Genomic DNA, 15,764 nt, shown 5'->3' with positions numbered 1-15,764 from the left:
CAGAAATCTCCCCTGCAGCTGAATAAAGAGAGGGTTCTAACTAGAAACCCGACTGAGCTGGGCACAGACAGGGACACAGTTAAAGCAGGAAATGGAGCTGCGGTGGGACCTTTTGCTTTTGCTTTCCGACAGTTAGGCCTGAGACTGAAGGACAATGTCGCAGATCCCTGCCCCGGTCTCAAAAAGGCGCAAGGAAGGACAGATGGACTAGTGATTAATTGGAAGTCAGTATTCACAAACATTCTGACCTCAGTGGAACTTGGAATTCCAGAGGAGTTATTTTTAAACCACTCCGCAGGAAAGGAGACTTTAGGAATAAATACCAGCGCTCTCCGAAGGCCGCCATCGCCATCCATCATCTGTGTTTCTACCACTCTGAACGCTGGGCCCAAAAACGGACTTATGTCCGGGGGCGGGAGAAGGGGCTCAGCAGTGCAGAGCAGAGAGCGGTAAAGGACAGACCTGCCGCCCCTTTCTGGCCTCCACGGGGGGTGCGCACCCATGCATGAATCTTAAGGATTTAATTTGATTTGATCTGTTCATGCTTTGAGGTGCGAGTTAGCACACATATATTGTGAGAGTGGGAACTGAGGATGATTAAGGAGTCTGAGAACAAAAAGCCATTTAACCAGAATTAAACCAAAGGCTGCCTGCCTGTCTGTGGCAGGTCCATCGGTGGTCAAGGAGAAAGCCTATCTGGGGTCCTGAGAGTGTGGTTCAGTGGTCAGTACAGTCTACGCTGCTCATGCAGGAGGCCCTTGGCTTCTTTCTACCACACTGTCCTTCCTTTCCCAAGCTCCCATTTTGGTTCAGATTGGGCTATGGAGTCTTCTACGGGTCTGAGTTCTAACACTGTTAGGTACAGCAGCCTAACATCCTAACACAGCCAACATTATGCTTTATATTTTTTTTTTTTTTCTTTTTTTGGGAGCTGGGGACCGAACCCAGGGCCTTGAGCTTGCTAGGCAAGCGCTCTACCACTGAGCTAAATCCCCAACCCCAACATTATGCTTTAAATCACCAGTCAGCATCCTTGAATTTTGGAGGTACTGATAACGGGCTTCGTGGAGGGGATGAGGCAGACAGACATGCCTGGGTTGTGCCTGTGATTTTAATACTTGGAGGGCTGAGGCAGGAAGACTGAGCTGGAGACGGTGTCCTGACACTGGAAGGACACACTAAAACAACGGGAAGACTTGGCGATGCTGCTGCCACCATTAAAAAGGCCACAGAAGGGTCTCCACTAGCTGTTGCTCGAGACGTCTACACAGTTCATCCAGTTCTCCACAGCATGGTCTGTGCACAGTCTGTTATCTGTAAATCGTGACATTTGTCTCCTGAGGGAACACTGAAATCCTGGGGGAAGTTAGGCCGCAGGATTATGTGTGGGTTCTGGATTTTGTTGTCCTGTAGAAACAATACCTTTAAACTTTGTTCCTTCATTAGAAGGAAGCGTCTTTTTCATCTAAACTCACTTTGAAATTTACTCTTTCAAGGTACCTGAATGCTCACTTTGCTTCTGACTGATATCTTGTTGGCAGTAAGTAAGGGGAAACATCAGACTCTTTTAGCCACTCGTACCTGTTTACTGGAGAGTGTTCACCTCAACTGCTGCTCTGAGGAGATTTTGTTTTGTTTTCTGAGACAGGGTTTCAATGTGTAGCCCTGGTCATCCTAGAACTCAATCTGTAAACCGGGCTGGCCTTGAACTCACGGAGCTCTAACTGCCTCTGCCTCCCGAGCACTGGGATTAAAGGTGTGCACCACCGGCTCCCAGCTTGTTTAAGAATAAGTGTCACAGAATAACGAGGAAACCCACTTTGGATGCTGTTGTGCTGTCTGTTTCCCAGGGCACTGCCTCTGTTTTTCAAAACGTTCTGGAACTTAACGCTCTGTTTCGAGGATTTATGCTGACCTTAAGAATAGACTTTGCCCAGATATTATATTAAGTCTAATCACGTTTGTTAATATATATATATATATATATATATATATAAAATTTATTACTTTGCTATTTATCTCATTGTATTGGGGGGTGGGGGGGCTGACATGCACATATGTGTAGAGGTGGGCACACTTACATGTTCAAGCAGAGACCAGCAGAGGACAACATACAGCCTGCTCTTTGACTCTGAGACAGGATCTCTCACTCAACCTGGGGCTAGGCTGTCGGCCATCAAGTCCTAGGGACCCTCCTGCCCTCACCCCTCCCCGACACCTTGTCCTGCGGTTACAGGTGTGATCGTGGCCAGCTTTGATGTAGGTTCTGGGGACATCGCTTAGACCTTCACACTTACAGAACAGGCTCTCTTGACCAACGTCCAGACTGTTAAGCTCGCGTGTTTAACGGAGGTAGCTGAGGCTAGCCTTTTGCTAAGTAGCTAAGGCTGGCCTTGAACTCTGATGGTCCTGATTAGAATTCAGTTTTATATCTTACTCGCTCCATTCTTACATTTACTAAATATTAGACAGTATGTTTCCAAATTCTAGAAACGTTTGTTCTCTCTTCTCACAAGAAATCTTAGCGGACCTTATCTTGAACGAGGGAGAAACCTTCGTGTAGGGATGGCATTGGAGCTGGTAGCACAGTAACTCAGCCTGGGAAGAGAACTGGGTCCTGCTCCCGCACTGAACAGTAAGGAGTGGTGAATCCTGTGGTTCTCATGTAATGGCCTACAGAATCACTAAGGCACAGAGCATGCAACTGATTACTACACAAGAAAGCACATTACATGGGAACTACACTGCAAACTTAAGACTGTCCTATTGAAGAGACCCTTCCTCACTGAAAGGGACAAGACGCACTCTACCCCTGATTTCCAGTTCCTTCTAAGTGCAGGTTTGAGACCTCAGGTGCAGACCTGTGTCGCCGGGAAGGGGTCGCAGTCTCTGAAAAAGTGAAGGGGCCAATACAGAGTCTTCCGGTGACCAGCTGTGTTATAGGTGATGTGGAAGTAAAGATTCGAGAACTGTTCCTCACAACATCCTCGCTCTCAGCCTGTTGTGAGCTAGGCGTGACAAACACTGCATTTTCTACGTACATTTTTCTGAAGTACCTGCACCCTGGAACCAGGGCAATATCAAATGCAGCGGCCCTTCTCAATGTAGCTGAAATACATTCAGTAGTAGATCCGCAACTAGGACCACGAGAATCCAGAGCTGTCACAGCCACGTGGCACGTGACCATTGCTCTGTCTACAGAACCCTGCGGTGTCCCTGTGCAGACGGCATCAGTGGGCAGTGTGAGATCCTGTGGTCCTTCCTACCTGCTGCCCTCAGGAAAGGAGGATCCCGTGCCTCCTTCCTGTGATCTGCGATGTCCAGTTTTCCACTAGATGCTCAAGAAACGTCACACATTCCTACAAGGCAAAGACTAGTAACAGGAGACCAACAGATTTCATACTTCTGTAAGACATGAAATGTTTTTCCAGCACAATGCTGGCTCGTTGATTGACTGATTGATTGACTGATGATTGAAACGATATCTTTAGCTGCATCCCAAGACTGTTTTCCTTCCTTGGTCTCCCTTCCAAGGAACTGCAGTCATCCTTAAGCTCCTTTTGACATAACTTCTAAGTTGTGGGCTGGACCTTCTGAGAGGTTTAACGAGCATCCCAAAGTGCAGCGTCATTAGACGTCAAGGCTGTGGCTGTCATGCACCGGGCACTAGCTGCAGAGTGCTCTCTGGTTTTGTTGTTTTTAAACTGGGTTTACGTGGGTTATGAGTCATTTGAGGTAGCTTATTTTTATTTTATGGTAAAGCTGAAGACTGGGCTAAAATGGGAAGATTTTCCTCTTATTATTGTAAGAGTAAGAGTGTGAGTGTGTGTGTGTGTGTGTGAGTGTGTGTGCGCGCACATTCCAATACTGAACGTCAGAGGGACAACATTCTGGAATAAGTTCTCTTCATGTCACCAGGCATTTTTTTTTGTGCCTGCTAAGACATTTCATTGGCCTTTGGGTAGCTTTTGAAGCCCAGGTTAATGCAAAGGGTTGAGAAAAAGAAATGGGTCTAACAGCAGCTAGCTCCGGTTCCCGGGGCTCTATCTAAGCAGAGGCCTAGTCCCCAGCTCTGTGACATCATTGGCTGCCTTAGAACTCTGAAAGCCAAGAGTCAGGCGTTATAAACAGACTTAACAGATAAACAGCGGGTCAGCCCGATGGTCTCATCCGGCCGTCCTGCCTATTTCCCGTACGAAAGTCCCAGCTGGGCCCTCATTACCCGGGGCCTCTTCAACCACCTTGAGCAACAGGCTAAAGAGAAACTAAGGGAGAGAATTTCAAAAATGGCAAGAAACGCCCTGACAGGGTGCCTAGTGGGGGGAGGAAGGCTGAGAGAGGCCATCTGGACACTCGCATTTGTGAACAGTTCTGTTTAGTGGAAATAATTGACCCAACTCACAAGCTGGATAAATATTAAGATCAAAAGTCCTAACTTCCACAGCTGTCAGGAAAGCCTGGGTTACAGGAAACAGACTGACAGCACAGGCCTGACAGAAGTCAAAGGCCTTCTTCATGCGGCCTGGGACTCCTCCGGTACCAAGCATCTGGTAACATCTTAGGGCTAGGAAGGCATTTCCTGCCCTAGGTGATGTTATCGGTACGCAATCTTTGCAATTAGCAACTTCCCTTGACACTTCAGAATCAGGCACAACCTTGTCTTACAGCTGAGGGACGAGGCACAGGACAAATGAACTCATGCGCCTCAGGTCAACGGGTCATGTGAAGGGCTGGAGAAAAATAACCTCTAAGTGAAGGATTTGCTTGAGTGTCAGAGTCATGAAGATTTCCTGATCATGCCATTTTTGGAGGGGTTGTTTTTTTGTTTGTTTGTTTCTTTTTTGGGAGAGGGAGGGGGAGAATATGTAGCACTATTCGGTGCTCTTTAAAATGTGTTTTAGGCGAGTGTGGTGGCTCTTGTCTTTAATCCCAGCACCCAGAAAGCAGAAGCAGGAAGATCTAAGTTCAAGGCCAGCCTGGCTCACAGAGAAGTCCAGGAGAGCCAGCACTGCATAGAGAACCCTGTCTCCACAAAAAAAAAAAAAAGAGCCAAAATATTTGTCACAGATCATTAAAGCTTTTTATAAAATTTCTTATCATAATGTATAAATCAAATTTCAAAACAAATATCACGGCATAATTCCTTTGCGTGTCTTTCTCCACATATATCCAAAGTTCCTCTTTTCCCATTCACTACGAATCATTCAAGAGTTAGTCTTCCCCTTCAGTTACTTATTAAAAGATAAAATATGGGTTGGGGATTTAGCTCAGTGGTAAAGCGCTTGCCTAGCAAGCGCAAGGCCCTGGGTTCGGTCCCCAGCTCCGGAAAACAAAACAAAACAAAACAAAACCAAAAAAGATAAAATACACTGCTCAAGGGGAATTGTGGCTCCACCAATCGGATCTGCCATCATACAGGCTTAAAGTCGTACAGGATTCACGAAGAACTCAACCGTACCAATGCAATCCATCAAAGACCTGGGCTGTCTATGGATAAAGGACACTGGCCACCAACCATGGCAAGATAAAACCTGTTTTCTCATCTCTACCTGAACACCCACATAGTAAAAATGAAACAATGAAACCTCATGACAAGTGTAAAACCACAAGGGCTGTGAGAACTTAAAAAAAAAAAAAAAAAAAAACAGTAACAGGCGCTGATGAGAATATTGAAACCAAAAATCTAAATGCAAGTCCATGGAGAGGGCGAAAGGGCGAACCTCGAAACCACAGTGGACAGTTTGGTGATTACAGAGTGAACAAGCACACCACAACTGTAAAATTCCACACCAGATGTGTACAAAACCAGAAGACAGACTGAAGAGACCCGTATGTATGCCCACTGGGCATGTCAGCACTTGTCACAGACAGGCAGACAGACGTACAGACACCTGCACTGCCAATGTTCACTACACAACAGTCAAAAGGTAGAAACAAGCCGGGTGGTGGTGTTCACACCTTTAACCCCAGAACTCAGAGGAAACAGAGGCAGGTGGACCTCTGAGTTTGAGACCAAAACTGGTCTAGAGCGAATTCCAGGGCAGTCAGGGCTACACAAATGAACCCTGTCCTTTTTTTTTTTTTTTGCAGGGGGTGGGGGCGCACAGATGAATAATTCTATCCATATAAAATGGAGTACTTCCTTTTCACAAAAGTGAGTTATATAGCTGGCCATACAGGGGAATTGGGTAGCGTGGGCAAGAAGCCCGAGTTTGGTTCCCAGGACTCTAAAAGAAGAGAAAAAAAATTCATATTTGGAAAAGGTCTCTACATTAAAGATCCTGAACGGATCATCACACTAGGGAAGGAAGTGACAGAAATAAAAAGAGAACTACGTCAATATTTAGGATTCGCAACTTGAGGCGGCCAGAAAGTGGATCAGAGGTGAGAGGTGGGGCGGGACAGCAGGCGAGGGTTGCTTCACGATATGGAGCCGCTGCTTGGTGCTTGAGGTCATGAAATGTTTTAGGAAACCATGAAACTTGCACAACCTGGTGAATAGAACTAATGACTCTAAATTATAGGCTTAAAGGTTGTGCAGATGGCAAAGCTTTGTGTCAACATAACTTTAAAATATTTAATGAAAATGTAATCAAAACTACTAAATTGTATGGTGTGGGAATCGTCCAAGAGAGTCATTTTAAAGTGAAAACCATCCTGTGCACTAGAGAGCGCACAGACCAATGAGTGCCTCTGAGACTATGTGAAGTGCGACACTCCCTCAAAAATCAAGAGAAAACAAAAGCAACAAGAATACTGTCCATCTGGGATCGCCTGGATCAATGTACGCACACAATCACACACGCTCAATTAAGAATATGGGTGGCTAAGGCAAGTTGGAGTAACGCAGTGACTTGATTCTTTCAGCCTTCTGCGTCCTGCTGTACCTTACAGCAAAGTCTAAGCTAAAGCCTGTGTGGGAGCCGCTTAAGACAAGGGAGGGAGACACGGTTAATGGCACCCATATACAGAGCTGTGTGATTTCCGAGCAGCTCATTCCCATTGCCTCAGGGAACCTCGGCCAGGACCCTGCTGATGCCTGCAGCTCTGAGGCACTACCTACCACCATCCTTATTTACTAGAACAGGAATCCTTATTTACTAGTAGGCAGTGAGGTGATCCGTTAAGAGATACCCAGAAATTGCGTTCCACACTGCTCAAGGGCTTGCGTGCTTCTGCTAAAAATTTCCCAAATCAGGCTAGCTTCAGATCATCACTATATTTACCTCCCAAAAGCACAAATAAACTCTACAAGCAATATGGTGCTCGTCGACTTTCTCATCCATTTTTCATGGGAAGAACTAACTGTCCAAAAGCATCAACTGTATGCAAAGGGTAAAGTGGGCTAGACATTCTTCTGTTCAAGGATGGAAGGGGGTTCCAGTCATGTGGCTAACAGAGCCCTAAGTAACCAAAAGGAAATCTGGGGGTGTGAGCAACCTTGGATCAGGGTTCAGTGTTACTACAACCTGAGGACACTGTCCCAGTAACTGAAGCTTGGGCTGGGAGTGGCAGAAAAGCCAATGGATTTAAAAGTCATTGTCTCCAGAAAGCTGACACTAATTACTTAATTAGGCAGTCACTGAGACAAAGTAACCAGGAAAGCTCCAAACTGGAAGTGGTCCCTGACTGTCCATTATTCTCTAAAACACGCTTTGTGGATCAAGGTTTACGTTTCTCAACAGTGGAACCAAACCGGGTATTACACCACTGGACTATTCTCTAAGGATCCCAGGGAACGCTTTGAAAACAGCCTCAGCAAAGGGCACAGGGAATGTTGGGCAATGGATGCCGGCAACAGAGATTTTTAGCTCCTTACAAAAGATGACCCTGGAAAGAGCAAATAGGTCAGCCCCAGAGAGATAATCAGTAGCTTATGTTTAAGTACATTACCATGAATGGACCCATTTTTCTCTGCAGAGAGGGGTAACTGGGCTCCATGGTCACACAGGAACTTTATCCTGGCTATTTGTCCTGGACAGTGGGAAGTAACAGTTTCTAACTGCCATCAGAAACAGTGTAGCAACAAGCCAGGCGGAACAGACAGGACTAAGATGCTGACTGAGGATCTCAGGGTCTAACAGGGTCTGACTGTAAGACACCAAGCCCACTCTCAGTCTGCTCTGTTTCCCTATCTATAATACTGCAGGTTTCTTTCTCCCCCCCCTTCCCCTCTCCCCCCGTTTTTCTTTTTAGTTTTCCGAGACAGGGATTTACTGTGCCCTGGCTGTCCTAAGAACTCTGTAGACCAAACTGGCCTCAAACTCAAGAGATCTGCCTGCCTCAGCCTCCCAAGCACCACCCACCGCCCAGCACTGCCACGTTTCCAAGGTGCAGCAAAGCTCTAATGCTATGCTCGCAAGTTAACCACATCAAGAAAGAGATGATCCAGGCACTCAGTCAGCCCTGGGCAGCGGCAAGCCCAGACTCACTGTTCCACGCATAAAAAGAAGCCCCTTCAACAAAGCCGGAAGATTAGATCGCTATTATTTGAGATTCTTAGCGATCAACACAAATGATTATGACACCAAGGGACAAGATATGCTGTTCTTGAAACAGATTTACTGCTGGAGAGGAGAAGAGAGAGCCGGGCACAAGATTAAAAATCTATCACTAGATTCAGGACGACAAGGCTCCTGGGGCAAACAGAATACACCTGGGCACCAACCGAAACGGAAATGATGTCTGGTGGGTTCTACTTGGTACCGCAAGGAGCCATCACAGCTCAACAACTGTGGCCATTAAAACAGGAGCCTCACGAATATGCTGCCCGCTTACTGACAGTGTCACTGTAGAAGCCTGTTGTTCTTAGGACGGTATCAGTGATGTCAGTTACCAAATATCAGAAACTGGGCGGGGCAAACTAGGGCTGCACTGGCCACGCCTTCCTTTACAAGAACAAAGGAATTAGCTTTAAGGGACCCAGCACAGTTCAGAGTTTAGAAGATGACCACGTGTTTGGAATAAAAGAAAACGCAGCCTGAACAGAGCTGGTAGGTTTTTTTTGTCTAAAGTTTGGTGATACTGAGAATATTTTGCTTATATGAACATATAATGAAAAATCACTAAAAAATTTTTTTATGGAACTGACAACTGGGTCATACCTGCTAGACATACCCTCTGTTCCTGAGCTCCATAAAGTAACTATAACATTACAACATTCTATAACACACTGTGTTTCATAGTGTGAGGCCAGTGCTCAGTAAATGACTGGTTTACATATTCCTCTGACAGTTATTCTGCCCAGAGGTCACTAACTCAACACAGGAAAAATTTCTACCCTCTTTGGGAGATCCTGGAGTCCTAAGTCGCCCATAGGTGCTATGCACACAAGGATATACACATTATTTTTTGTTTCGAACCCTAAAATCTTATGTCACCATTATGTGGGGTGAATATTCAGAGGTTTCCCTGGGACCTCCGCATCAGTTTCAGGTCTCCCACAACTCATAACTACACAGAGTCCGCCAACAGAGCCCTGGCTGTCTCAGAACTCAAAGACTCTCAGGCCGTCTCCTGAGTGCTGGGATTAAAGGTGTGCTCCGTCACACACAGTCAACAACTCTCTTCTTAAGGTCCATTACAGAGCTTCTGGACAAGTTCCGGGAGCCCATACATGGCAGCACTTGTGGTCAGGTTGGGAAAACCTGGTTCACCTGAGCTGCCTTTCCTTTCTGCTAACTGCCTGGGGCACACCTCAGCCAGCCTTCACTGAAACCCAAGGGCCAGCAGGTGGCCAGCAGGAACTGAGCTCAGCTGTCTTCTCGCCCTTAGGGATGGTTTGTTTCAACATTCAAAAGGAGGGGAAAGCTCATTAGGAAAATGCTGGTATGAGACACTAACAAATGTGGTGAATAAGTAATCTTACAACTGACTACCACTGTAATATAGCACAGTAGTGCAGAATGTCTTCCGAGAGAGCATCAGGTCCGAGTTGCTCTGTTAGGTGTTTAGGGCCCAATGGCGATCAGCATGGGTTCTCTATCGGCTTCTATGCAGAAGACAGACACAGATGCATGCCAGCATGGCTATGTCAGACCCAAGTTACAACACATGCATTTTGGTAAGACTGCTAGAGGAAAAGCAAAGTGCTACTCGATAATTTGTCTGGTTTTGATCCAGGAAGAATTAGCTCAAGATGACTAATTAAATGGACGAGTCCCTTGCTGCTCATCTTGGGCACTCATATTTCTGTCACCATTCTGGCAAGAGTAAAAGTCTGTCTGTCTGTCTTTCTGCATGGTACTAAGGAATGGAGCCAGAGCCTTTGCATGCAAGGCAAGCATTCCACCATTAAGCTATAGCCGCGAGTTTTGGGTGAGTGGATTGGAGACAGAGTATCCTATCAGCTCAGGTGATCCTCAAAGTCGCTTTGAACTTATCCGCTTATCTCTACCCATCAAATCTAGGATTACGTCATCCTGGGATTGTGTCATCACACTGACGCCATGCTGCAGATCAATGCCAGGGCTCCCTGCTCCCAGGCCAGCAAGTGAGCTACAGACCAGCCTCAAAGAGAGAGAGAGAGAGAGAGAGAGAGAGAGAGAGAGAGAGAGAGAGAGAGAGAGAGAGAGATACCTGCACCCAAACCAGGAACTAAGACAATGGTGGCAGTGAAGGGCAGGTAGGCCCCAAGTTCATCAGGACTTCTGAGCTGTGTTCACCCCCAGGCTGTGCCCTGAACTTAAATCATAGCAGAACTCCAAAGATAGAGTTTAGTGGTAGATTGCTCCTTATTTATTCCATTTCCCAGTATGGTGATACCACAAAACAAAAAAACAAAACAGCCAAAAAAAAAAAAAAACTAAAAAAAAAAAAAAAAACCCAAACCATTTCTATTTGAATAAGAATGATTTCCACAGGTTCACATATTTATATCCTTAGGCAGTGGCACTATTTAAAAGGATTAGACGTGGCATTGTTGGAGGAAGTGTGTTACTGGAGATGGGCTTTGAGGTTTCAAAAGCCTGTGTCAGGCCCAGGCTCTCTCTGATGGCTGCCTGGGGATCAGGATAGTTCTAGCACCATGCTTCCCACCATGATAAGCTCTGAGTGTGTAAGTCAGCCCCTAAGAAAATGTTTTCTTTTCTTAAGTGTTTCCAGGGTCATGGTGTCTCTTCAGAGCAACAGAACAATGATGAAGAAAGAAACTGGTACCAGGAGTGGGATACTGCTGTGACAGGCCTGACTACACTGTTGTAGGAATGTGGGGAAACTTGGGAGACTTAAACTTCAATGCTTTAGGCAGAGGGGGAAATGGGGTGGGAAGCTAATGGGCCAGCCTAGTGGGAACATGGAGGACCAGAGCTGAGGCGGATCTGAGCTGTGGGAGCCCAGCTAAAGAGGTTTCAGAGAGGAAGAGTATTAGTAAAAGACCTAGAGACCATTGTTGTTGAATTTTAACAAAGAATGTGGCTACTTTAAAGAAAAAAAAACTAAAAAGTCCTCTTGATGATGGGGCTGGAGAGACTGCTCAGTAGTTAAGAGCACTGACTTCTCTTTCCAGAGGTCCTGAGTTCAATTCCCAGCAACCATACAATGGCTCACAACCATGTAACTGGATCCCATGCCCTCCTCTGGTGTCTGAAGACAGAAAATGAATCTTTTTTAAAAAAAAAAAAAAAAAAAAAAAGTTTCAAAAAAGAAAGTCTTCCTGATGTTAAATTGAGATTAATGGCATTGGCAGATTTCAAAAGGGTCTAACATTGGCTGTGTTATGTGGTTTAAGCAATACCTTTTATGCATATCTATGAGGAAAGGGAACACACTGGACAAAGACATAGAAAAGCATACATCTTGAGGAGAACAGGAGCATCATGGGTGTAATGGAGCCAAGTCCAGTGCCTGCCGCAAATGGAGTAAAAAGAGGTGACCTCAGGGCAAGACCCCAAGCAACAGAGCTTTACAGAAGGAATTAAAGAGCAGCATAAGCCCTGGAGAAAAGCTGAAGCGAATGTAATTGAATGCAGAGGCCAGGTTCCAGCCCCAACAAGCACCAGAACTTGGCAGCTTCTGAGATGTGGTTCCTGTTCTGGAGCCAAGGGTCCAAGAAACGGGCTGTGGAATCTCCCTCCAGGGCCAAGGAAAGCCCCTGAGGCCAGGTATGTGTCAGGGGTGTCCCTGCAGGGAGGCCCAGAAGTTACCGTGTAAAGTTGTGAAGGTGCGGCCTGGATTGCATTGGAGACCTGGATATGTTGGAGATGCAGGTTCCTGGGATACCCACACAGGAAAGCCCCACAGGAAGGGTGTAGAGCTGGAGGGAAATCAGCCCAGGAGAGGACTGTTTGCAGTCAGCAAAACAGAAAGGAACTGGAGATCTGAAGAGCACCTGACCATCGCACATGGAGATGCAGAATTTGGGGGTTGACCTGCTGGTTTTTACTTGGCCCAGTATTTCGGCACTAGGCTCGCTCTTCTCCCTTTTGGATTGGTAGTGTGTATTCTGTGCTGCTACGTCCTCTATGTTAGAAGGATGTGATGTGCCGCAGAGACCCACGGCCCAACACTGGATGGAGCTTGGGGACTCTTATGGCAGAGTTGGGGGAAGGATTATGGGCCCTAAAGGGGATGGGAACTCCAAAGGAAAACCAACTGAGTCAACCAACCTAGACCTTTGGTGTCTCTCAAAGACTGAGCACCAACCAAAGAACATACACAGGATGGACCTAGTGCCCCTCCCCCTATGCGGGAAGATGTACAGCTCTGTCTTCATGTGGCTCCTCAACTACTGGAACAGGGCTAACCCTAAAGCTGTTGTCTGTCTGTGGAATCTGTCCCCTTATCTTGGCTGGCTTGTCTGGCCTCAGTGGGAGAAGTGTGTAGCCCTGCAGAGACTGATTGATATACAAGTGCGGGGGCTGGGGATGGGGGGTGGGAGGTCCCATTCTCTCAGAGAAGGGAAAGGGGGTGGTTGAGAGGGACTGTGGGAGGAGGAACCAGGAGGGGAGACAGGGATCAGGATGTAAAGTGAATTAAAGAAAAAAAACAAAAACAAAACAAACAACAACAATAAAAAACATAAACCAGTTATATAAAAACAGTACGTGATCTGTTTCTAAATTTTGATTTGACATAGGATTAGAGTTAAAAAATTGCCATGAACCTCAGAGACGTTGAACTTTGCACTTATAAACAGTGTTGAGCTTGATAGACTATGAGAGCCTTTAAGCTGGACTCAATGTAGTTTTGCGATATATGGCTACAAGCCCATTGGGGACAGAGAGGGATGTGGCGGTTTGAATAAGAATGGCATCGACTAGGTTTGAATGCTCAGTCACCAGACTGTGTCTACCTGTGGGCCAGGATGCAGCTCTCACAGAGCTCCCCTCCAGGATGGATTTGCCCTGTTCTCCGTCTCTTCCCAGCAGTAGAACAGTGACTAAGACAATTAGTCCCATTTCTATTTGTCTGTTTAATGGCGTGTAGGGGGACAAGAAGCCAGGTGTGGCTTGTCAGGGCTGCGGAAGCCCAGGCTTCCATACTAACAACTCCGGTGACACTCCACGTGACCTCTGATCTGCTGGGGTTCTACTGCTTCCTCGTTACCTAAGGAAATGCGCTCGATCAGAGCGACGCACACTTACGTTCAAAGCGTTCTTTGCGGCCTCTGCTTCTGAGCGACTGTCGAAACTGACAAAGCCTACGGGCTGAGGGAAAGAGAAAGAAAAAATCAAGATTAAAAAAAAAAAAAAAACCAAGTTCAAGGGACATCTGTTTTCTAAGTCAAGGGCGGTGTCTAACTGAGAACTAAGATAAAGAGATGACCACAGGCAATGGGTAGAAATAAGAAAGCCAATCCCAAGAACCAGGATCTGACGGCTTAACCAAATTTCTTACGTGAATCAAAGGGAAGGTGAGGGCAGTTCTGAGGGCACAGCCAAGAATTTAGAGAATCACGTTTGTTAAAAAAGAAATTAAAAAAAAAAAAAAAAAAGAGGTGGTTGGAAGGTGAGCGGCGGTGAACAGGGGACAGGAAAATCTGGGCTGGAGAGGCTCTAGTCTCCTAATCAAATTCACTGTACCTCAGCTTCGTCGTCTTTTAAAATGCAAAGAGAAAGCGAATCACGTTTTGGTTCACTGTAAGTGCAAGGAATATAATGACACAGTGGTAAGAAGCCCTGTGCTTTCACTGCGCAACCAAAACTACGAAATGAGCCTCCGTCTCATAGCCAAACCGCACCTTCTAAGACACTTCGCATTCACAGGCCTGCAAGGACACCGCTCAAAGTCACAGGCTCCTTTCAGATCCCTCGCTGGGTAGGCTGCCTGCAACCTAGTTCATCTCTGTTATAGCAGAGGTTACCTGACTTACTGAGAAGCTTCAAAGAGAAACATTCAGACGGTCTCCGTGAACCCCGTCCATCACCATCTGCAGCCTGACCTTGCTACACTTCGCTCTATACCTGGGTTCCGCCTGTGGTTTTCTGTTCTGTTGGGTTTTTCATTTATTTGTTTGTTTGGATTTGAGACAGGGTTTCTCTGTGTAGCCCCGGCTGTCCTGGAACTCACAGTGATCCACCTGCTGGGGTTACAGGCATGTACGACCACCACACCACCTGGCTTTTCATCTGTGATTTTTATGGGTTTGGTAGACTGTACGATTGATTATTTACCATCTAATATTCTCATACAAATGGCAAATATTTCATGAAGAGAACTAGTCAAGAACTGGGACTAGGGCTGCAGAGATGGTGTGCAGTGGTTAAGATCACTGAGAGGACCCATGTTTGATTCCCAACACTAACATGTAGCTTACAACTTTCTTTACCTCCAGTTCCTGGGGATTTACGCCCTCTTCTGGCCTCTATGGACGAGTGAAAAGAGATTGCATACAAGTATATGTATGTAATCTCTTACTATTTTCCTATACTAATTCCCAGTCAAGTTCACCTTTAATTCAGATAGCACATAGGTCCAAAATTCTAGTTGAAACAAAACAATATTTATTGGGCTTAATTAGCAAACAGTGACCATTTTTGGATGTTCTCAATCCTTACCTGTTTAGATGTGAGCTTTATGAGAGAACCTTCATAGCCCTGAAAAACAGAGAACAGGTTTAGAAGGAAGAAACAGCGTTACGATTCCATCCTCAAGTAAAATGAGTCATTAAAGCCTCAGACTGCGAACTATGCCATACGTCTCACAGATGTTACTTAGCAAAACACATTATAGACCAACACCAGACACACAGGATGTCAGGTGTAGCTCAGGGTAGGGTGTTTGACCAGCATACACAAAGCCTTTGGTTTAATCTCCAATACTCCCAAACAAAACAAAACCGATAACCATGTGAAACTCAGGAAAGGCTGAGCAGGAGAGAGCATTCCTTTGAGCTCTCATTGCTTAATGAAATGACCAACTTCCATTGTGGAGTCTGATGGAGGTTGGGAGGCATCCCTGCCTTTCTCTAGCCCTCTTTCAGTCTTCCTGGATCCTCAGAAATGAAATCCGTACTTCTTTCTAGAAATATCGATGGCTGGTAGAATGCACTGACAGGTGACACAGGGAAACACCGATTATCAGTGTAGAGACAGACTTGAAGAGCAGGGTCGGCTGCCCTGGGCTGTAATTAAACTAGGGTTGCTAAGGATATGCCAAGGTCCTGACTTCAGCGTTGGGGTTTCTGAGCAGTGCTGGGACTGATTCATCCTTCTGTCTTTCCCAACAGAAAACTGAGTTGCCAACTAGTTACTGTAAGCATTTACATCCAAGGCCTTGAGGGAGGCTATCCAAGCTGGTCATAATTCAGAGCACTGCCTCTTCCT

At 46.0% G+C, this 15,764-nt stretch overlaps 1 protein-coding gene across 2 annotated transcripts in view; it reads right to left on the bottom strand.

The window, feature by feature from the left end:
- Positions 1–15,764, bottom strand: part of Rbpms (RNA binding protein, mRNA processing factor) — a 140,923-nt gene that overhangs the window by 57,168 nt on the left and 67,991 nt on the right. For both annotated transcript variants that reach the window (XM_032919231.1, XM_032919232.1), the window contains exons 3-4: positions 14,997–15,035; positions 13,584–13,646 (exon numbers count right to left, since the gene is read on the bottom strand). In XM_032919231.1, coding sequence (XP_032775122.1) covers positions 13,584–13,646; positions 14,997–15,035 — 102 coding nt within the window. The remainder of the gene's footprint in view (positions 1–13,583; positions 13,647–14,996; positions 15,036–15,764) is intronic.

This window comes from Rattus rattus, chromosome 13 (genome assembly GCF_011064425.1).
Source record: "Rattus rattus isolate New Zealand chromosome 13, Rrattus_CSIRO_v1, whole genome shotgun sequence".
Lineage (NCBI taxonomy): Eukaryota > Metazoa > Chordata > Mammalia > Rodentia > Muridae > Rattus > Rattus rattus.
Note: the sequence above shows the minus strand (reverse complement) of the source record. Positions and strands in the feature narration are given on the sequence as shown.